Source organism: Tachypleus tridentatus, chromosome 6 (assembly GCF_004210375.1).
Source record: "Tachypleus tridentatus isolate NWPU-2018 chromosome 6, ASM421037v1, whole genome shotgun sequence".
NCBI classification, from domain to species: domain Eukaryota; kingdom Metazoa; phylum Arthropoda; class Merostomata; order Xiphosura; family Limulidae; genus Tachypleus; species Tachypleus tridentatus.
In genome coordinates this window covers 162,434,919-162,443,072 of record NC_134830.1, presented here as the reverse complement: position 1 = coordinate 162,443,072, position 8,154 = coordinate 162,434,919, and the positions used below count along the sequence as shown (strand labels likewise).

The following is an 8,154-nucleotide window of genomic DNA, read 5'->3' as shown; positions in this document are numbered from 1 at the left end:
TTTTGTTTGTTTGATTGTTGTTCAGAATAACGTAACAAAATGGTTTACCTGTGCTTTGCCAACTTTGGGTATTAAACTCCGATTTTTACTGTTATAATCTCTCAGATAAAACAACCATCGAGGACTATTTGACGAGAGGGAAAATGTGCCCCCAAACTATTTTGTTTAATTCTTTATTACAATAAAAATAAATACAGTACACCATTTTTCTCCGAATTTCCTTTTGTCATATTACGACAATATATATTGAAATAATCACTGTCACTAAACACACGGTACCCATGTGGCACAGCGGAATGTCTGTGGACTTTGGGCTTATATACAAGCATAGAAAAAACAACAACACATAAGAACTAAGATTAATTACTTTTAATCGTGAAGCCATTTTCAAACAGGTCGTTAAATGAGATAATGACATTTAAGCAGTTAGCCGTGAAATTGATTAACAACGTGTAATTATTCTTAACATGTATTTTTAAGGCTATATCTAACAAATAAAGATATGTCAACAATTGTTCTTTTTGGTATTCTATTCTGCCTTGAAATACGAGAACCAGGCATATGTCTCTCAAACTTTCACACAAACGAAAAGTAAAGCTTCGGATTAAATATTCCAAAAAATGCACTATCTTGAATCTATATAACTGAAACCAAAACCAAATCAACAACAACAGCAAAATAATGGCTTTCCGTACTTGAAAAATATGAATAAATGTGGTAATGCGGCTTATAATGATAATAAAAACAGAACTATAGACACGAAAATCTAAGTAGGAACGTGTTTTAAAGATCTTGTTTAGTTCACGACGTGAACTTAGTTTTAAAGAGACAGCTTACTAAACCGGACAAACGAGAAAACTTGGGACGAATGTAACTAGGCCAATGCCAAAAAAGTGTAACAGTTTTACAGCCCACTGATGTTACGTGAAGTTGTAAGAAGAGCAACCTCGTAAGTTATAAAAGATTTTACCTCCTTTACACATTCGAAGTCAAACAAAGGGCTCGAGATGTAGTATCGTAAGTTAAACGTCAAACACGTCCAAACTTCGTCCATAATAACACGATCATACGGTTAATAATTATTTACAAACCTTTTAGCGACACAAACGCCCCCTCAGATATCTTATAATTACAATAATAAAACTAAACAGTCCATAATTATTTTCAAATGCTTTATCGAGATGAAACGTCACATAATAATTTATAAACATTTTAAGTACACGACAAAGTCCATAATATTTTGTAAATAGTTCAAAGATACGGTCGAAAGTCTTCCACAATTCCTTGTAAATATTTGAACAACGCGACATGATTCAAGATCATTTGTAAGTATTTTAACGACACGAAACAGTTCATAAGCTTTGTTTGTTTGTTTGGAAATTTCGCACAAAGCTACTCGAGGGCTATCTGTGCTAGCCGTCCCTAATTTAGCAGTGTAAGACTAGAGGGAAGGCAGCTAGTCATCACTACCCACCGCCAACTCTTGGGCTACTCTTTACCAACGAATAGTGGGATTGACCGTAACATTATACACCCCCACGGCTGGGAGGGCGAGCATGTTTAGCGCGACGCGGGCGCAAACCCGCGACCCTCGAATTACGAGTCGCACGCCTTACGCGCTAGGCCATGCCGGGCCTATCAGTTCATAAGCAATTGTAAACGTCTTAATTTAACGAAACAGCTTGTAATCTATTAGAAATATTTAACTGCATGTCAAAATCAACAATAACTTGTAATCATTTCAAGGACAAACCGAGAAACATTTCGTAATCACAAACGTTTTGACGACAAGAAACAGTCCACAATAAATCATAAAAATTGTTTTGTTTTTTTTTGGAATTTCGCACAAAGCTACTCGAGGGCTATCTGGGCTAGCCGTCCCTAATTTAGCAGTGTAAGACTAGAGGAAAGGCAGCTAGTCATCACTACCCACCGCCAACTCTTGGGCTACTCTTTTACCAACGAATAGTGGGATTGACCGTCACATTATACGCCCCCACGGCTGGGAGGGCGAGCATGTTTAGCGCGACGCGGGCGTGAACCCGCGACCCTCGGATTACGAGTCGCACGGCTTACGCGCTTGGCCATGCCAGGCCCCATAAAATTTGTAACGACTAGTAACAGTCCATGTTCCATTACAAACATATTTTAACGTCACAAAACAGTCCGTAATTCATTTTAAAAATTATAACGACTCGGAAAGTCCACAATTTATTATAAACATTATAACAAAAAGAAAAGTTCATAACCCATTTTAAACGCTTTAATGACGCAAAACAGTCTTGATGAGATATGTATTATACTCATGAGGCTATACGTGTTTTTTAAGGACGACATGAAATAAATTATATGAATTTTGTCTGCGGCTAAATATGCACAGTTTTTGATCAGTTCTCTTGATTTATATAGCACTGAATGATAAATAAATTCTTCAGTATGTTATACTATATAACTTACACTGGGACTTATTTTCACTTCGTTATTACAAAAAAAAAAACAACAGCAAAATATTGTAATTTGGACTTGACATTTGAAATATTTCAGTTGCCATATTGTTGAAATAGAAATTATCCAGTAGAGGGCAGTAAGCTCGCTTTATAGCAAAACAGCACAATGGAATATTTGCGTTGTGTTTTTGTTTTGTTTCACGCAGAGCTACACGAGTGCTATCTTTTTATTTACAAAAATCACAAATTTTTGATTTTATTTGAGCTCAGGGCAACAAGCTCTTAACAAAAATTATGTTCAAAAATTATTAATTACATTCACGATCTTTGCATGGCAACTGGCAGACTTAGTTAAAAAATTATGTTGAGGTAAAGAGAGAAAACAACAACCTTAATTTTAAAACGTGTATTATTTATAAAAACGAATGACAAGTTTCTCAAACACAGTTTCCACTTAAGTCCGTAAAGGAGCTTTAAATTTTATCTAAATAGTCATTTTTCTTTTCACTTCTGTGCGTCGCTTGAGTCAGGACTCTGATCTATCTTGCGATGTACCATGCACAGTGAGTTAAATCATCATTCCAACTATTTCATACAAACTTTATTCTGATAAGTGGTTACCAACTAGATGAGTGGAAACACATTAACGCGACTCCATTTTGGTGCTTTCGTCTACTGATGTTATTGTTTTTGAATTAAGCACAAAGCTACACAATAGGCTATCTGTGCTCTGCCCACCACGGGTATCGAAACCCGGTTTTTAGCGTAGTAAGTCCGAAGACATACCGCTGAGCCACTTGGGGGGGGGGCTTGCCTACCGAACAAATTAACTATTTTCGACCATGTATTCAAACGTTGGGACCTTTGGGAACAAACGACAACGGAAATTATCAACTTGTGTAACAGTTCTGTGGATAAACATTCATTTCCAGTCAGTATTGGTTCCAAGAAGTAGTGGATTGCATGAGTGATTGTTGAGGATGGATTCCTGGTACCTTCAAATCCATGAATAGTGTTCCAATGTGTATTGTGGACTCAGTTAAGATCATTATTATTATCTGATAGAATTACCAGACGAAACGAACCAATTTGTGCCCGAAAAGCAGGCTGTACTTTCTCACAAAATCATATCTGGAATACTTGAATACCTTTGATGATTTACTGTAATTATGGACATTTAATTACTCGGGTTCCTCCTGCAACGGTATTGAGAATGGTGTGTAAAGTGGAAGTAACTGGAACTAGTTGTTTAAGTAGGATTTATATGGTTCTATATAACAACGAATATCCCTGGACAAAGCTAGTATTCTTCTGAAGAATTAACAAGGTAATTGTCATGCACTTAATGAACTAAACTAATTTATTATTTGACACAATGTGACACTAATTTGGTGTTTTGACTATGAATAATGTGATTTGGAGCATTTGAAGAAATTCGTACAGACAAATGACTTATATTAGACAATCGTTTAGTTGTTGAATTGTATAAAATATTGTTTTGATGAAGATACTGATAATTGTACCTTATCATCAACTGTCTGGCCAGTTTGGCAGAATGGGTAATGGATAAGCTCGAGACGGATACTTGCTAACCACAACCAAACCAATTAAGACGTACACCTGCAATATGTCATGATTGTGAATCGATTAGTTTTTTTTTTTTATCGAAGTTGTTACTATTTATCCAAATAACTACACCTTCTTGTGGTATGATGTCCTAATTCTGGTATACACGTGTTGAAATGACCACAGGAATATTTGGAGTGGTTTTGGTCAGCATTGTTTGACGTCAGCAGCTGGGTAAGGTCACTATGTAAAAAATAGATGTTATGACACGCAACTTAGTTCAGAATAAACCAGTCTTGTTCTCAAATAGCTTAGTCCATGGAACAATGAAATAAGATAAATCATTATATCACTGATAAGCTTCCCGTACACTGTTTGAGCCAGAAATCAGAGATGGGGTTAATGAGAGTATCTTATCGTTTGATATCAACCTCAACTAATGAAAATCAACTATTAGTTATCTGGCAACCAGTGAAGAGTCACAAGACAAAATGGCAGCATTTAAACAATAGATTAATAGCTGAAGGGAAGTGACATTATTTTATTTCTGAGCTATCAGCCAATGTCTCACTATAAGATGTCTACAGGACATCGTGTAGCAGCTGTTTGGTTATAATATATTAGAATAGCTGATTTGGTAAATTGAATGCTTAGGATATCGACTGTTAACACGACTGGAGAGGATTGTTAGGAGTTCCAGAAAATTTTGTAAGCTGATAGGATGTTACGACTCTTGTTTTTTGAGGAATAAAATGGTTTATTATTCATGACTGCATTTACATCTACGTTTATGCCCGTACTGAGAAATAACAAGTCGAATATATACTGTCTTCTGCTTGGTGAGTGTCAAGAGGTTTTTCATAATATGATGTACTCACTGAATCATTGCTTGATTACAGCGTAACGGGGACAGTTGATGTTATTAGATATAAAACCCAGTAAATCTACAAATGAGATGACTGAAAATGATCACAAGGATCTCTGATACATCCAGATGCTATAAAAAGACTGAAAATGATCACAAGGATTTCTGATACATCCAGATGCTATAAAAAGACTGAAAATGAGTTCAAGGATTTCTGATACATCCAGATACTATAAAAAGACTGAAAATGATTCCAAGGATTTCTGATACATCCAGATGCTATAAAAAGACTGAAAATGATTCCAAGGATTTCTGATACATCCAGATGCTATAAAAAGACTGAAAATGATTCCAAGGATTTCTGATACATCCAGATGCTATAAAAGACTGAAAATGATTCCAAGGATTTCTGATACATCCAGATGCTATAAAAAGACTGAAAATGATTTCAAGGATTTCTGATACATCCAGATGCTATAAAAAGACTGAAAATGATTCCAAGGATTTCTGATACATCCAGATGCTATAAAAAGACTGAAAATGATTCCAAGGATTTCTGATACATCCAGATGCTTTAAAAAGACTGAAAATGATTCCAAGGATTTCTGATACATCCAGATGCTATAAAAAGACTGAAAATGATGACGATGATTTATGACATATCTAGATACCAGAAAAGATTTGGTTTGGGTATCGTAACGGTTACTTTATTAAATATTGAATGCTTAGAAGGTTAACCCTTAAATGGTGGCAATCATCAACTGATGCTGCTACCCACAACATCCTCGCTGTTTAAGGGTTAATTGTCTTCATTTTATTTTCAGGTTTCTGTTTTTTTTTTTCATTTCTAATTTTGGAAATTAATATATTAATATTAGTTTCGTTTTTAATTTCGTGCAAAGCCACACGAGGGCTATCTGTACTAGCCGTCCCTAATTTAGCAGTGTAATACTAGAGGGAAGGCAGCTAGTCATCACCACCCACCGCCAACTCTTGGGCTACTCTTTTACCGACAAATAGCGGAATTGACCGTCACATAATAACGCCCCCACGGCTGAAAGGACGAGCATGTTTGGTGTGACGGGGATTCGAAATCGCGACCCTCAGACTCGTAGTCGAACGCCTTAATCCATCTGGCCATGCCGGGCCAATTAATATTAAACGATTAATAATAACTGCATCGTCTTTATCATTTACAAAGATCGATTTGTTAATGATTTTTATCAAATGGTCGAAGTCAGCAGTTTACTTGCTCTTTATTTACAGAAAATGGTGTTCAAAAGCAGACTGAGTAAAGAAAAACACAGTGGTTCACTCACATTTAGCTTTATTTCATCTGTCAGAACATTTCTTAACTTTACAACAATGCCATTGTGATCAAAACATATCTTCAGATATGGTTACATACTATGGACAGGTTTCAGACCTTTAGTAGAAATAGTTTAAAAAACATATTTATAGGTAGGAGCGTGGGGGACAAAGAAACGGTTGTAGAATGGGTACTGGCCATAGTATTGGTGACCATAGTAGTAAGGGGTGTAGTAAGGGGCGAAAGGATGGACGGGCATGGTATCCTTGACGGGCATGGTATCCTTGACGGGCTCGACCTTTGGGGCTTTGGGAGCCATAGCAGCGATTTTTTCAGCCTCGGCAGCAGTCTTCTTGTCCACAGAGATGTCTCCCTCGGGTTTGAAGCCTTTGGGACCAGCAGTGTAGCGGACTTCACGCAGGTCACCGTTGGCATCGATGTAGCTGTACTTGCCGCTCACGGTATCACCGCTGCGCATTTCGTCACGAGTGTGGGCGCCCTCGTCTCCAGTTTTGTACATGAAGTTGCCCTTTTCAGCGTCGATGTTCAACAGCATCTCGGCCATACAGGCAGCGACACACAGCGGAAGAACAAACAACTGTGAAACAACGATATCTTTATAAGAAACTTGTCATTTGTTAAGAAGGGGGTCATCTAATTTTTCTAATATAAATTTATTAAATAGCAAAAGAAAATAACAAAAAATGCTGACAATAATTCTGACAGCGACGCACAAGGAAAGAAGAACGAGTTAAAAAAAACTGTTCGGTATCAGAAATAAAATGTTTGAAATTCAATAAAAAGAGAATTATAAAATTTAACGAAATAAAGAATAAAAATAAATACGAAACCCATTTATAGCGCCCACTGTCGGAATTTTAAATTAACATTAAATAACCGTTGTAGTTCAAGAGGGTTCGTTTGGTTTGTTTTGAATTCCACGTATGGCTACACGAGGGCTATTTGCGCTAGTCGTCCCTAATTTAGCAGTATAAGAATAGAAGAAAGACAGCTAGTCATCACCACCCACCGCCAACTCTTGGGCTACTCTTTTACCAATGAATAGTGGAATTGACCGTAACTTTATAACGACCCCACGGCTGAGAGGGCGAGCATGTTTAGTGTAACGGAGAACTAACAATTCTATGCACGAATAATGATTAATAAGTTTTTGTTCGTCATTATCGAGATCACCCTTTATTTGTTTTTAACAGTTGCTGGAAATTAAACACATCTGTGAGAAATTCACTTGATATGTTGACGAGAGTATAAACTGTACCCCTGTACTGCAATCTTTTCTGTCTCATTCTTGTGTCCAAAGGGAAAAACAGTTTATTAATTTGTCTTATCAGACTTGATGCTGCAGATATCAAAGTAAACTAAAATATAAATCGTATTCAAAGTATGAAATGTTAGGAAGAAAACAATTTATTATGTATTTTAAAAATATGTGTATGTAAAGGTTTACTATCTTAACCCTAATGTAATATTATAAAACAATATTTCATATACTTAATATCTTAACCCTACTGTAATATTATAAAACAATATTTCATATACTTACGAATTTCATGCTTGGTTTGAAAGCGCTTCTTGATGATACCTTTACGAAACGGCTTGAGAGAGTGACATCTCTTGGCAACTCTTCCGTATTTATACTCTACTTAAAAAGGTGACTGATCGTAGAATCTGCCGTGCCATCTCCACGTGACCTTTTACGACTTCTTGCCACCAGTTAGGCCTCGTTTTGAGTCCTTGATAACTGGCCAATAAGAGTCCAGAGGCGGAGTTTTTTTTCTTTTAATTTGATGATCTTACTGATGTTTGACCGACCTTGAGTTGTAGTCGACTTTGAAAGACATATCTTTTTCTTGTTTAGAATTAAGCACAAGGCTACAGGCATCGAAACCCGGTTTTTAGCGGTGTGAGTTCACAGACATATCCCTGTGCTACTGGGGGGTCTATCG

At 36.6% G+C, this 8,154-nt stretch overlaps 1 protein-coding gene across 1 annotated transcript; it reads right to left on the bottom strand.

Annotated features, from left to right (window-relative positions):
• Nucleotides 1–6,188: 6,188 nt before the first annotated feature.
• LOC143254318 (uncharacterized) lies at nucleotides 6,189–7,908 on the bottom strand. Its single transcript, XM_076509296.1, has 2 exons — nucleotides 7,752–7,908; nucleotides 6,189–6,785 (listed from the first exon to the last, which is right to left on the bottom strand). The coding sequence occupies exons 1-2, from the start codon at nucleotides 7,758–7,760 to the stop codon at nucleotides 6,321–6,323; spliced, it is 474 nt and encodes a 157-aa protein (XP_076365411.1). The 5' UTR covers nucleotides 7,761–7,908; the 3' UTR covers nucleotides 6,189–6,320.
• Nucleotides 7,909–8,154: the final 246 nt, after the last annotated feature.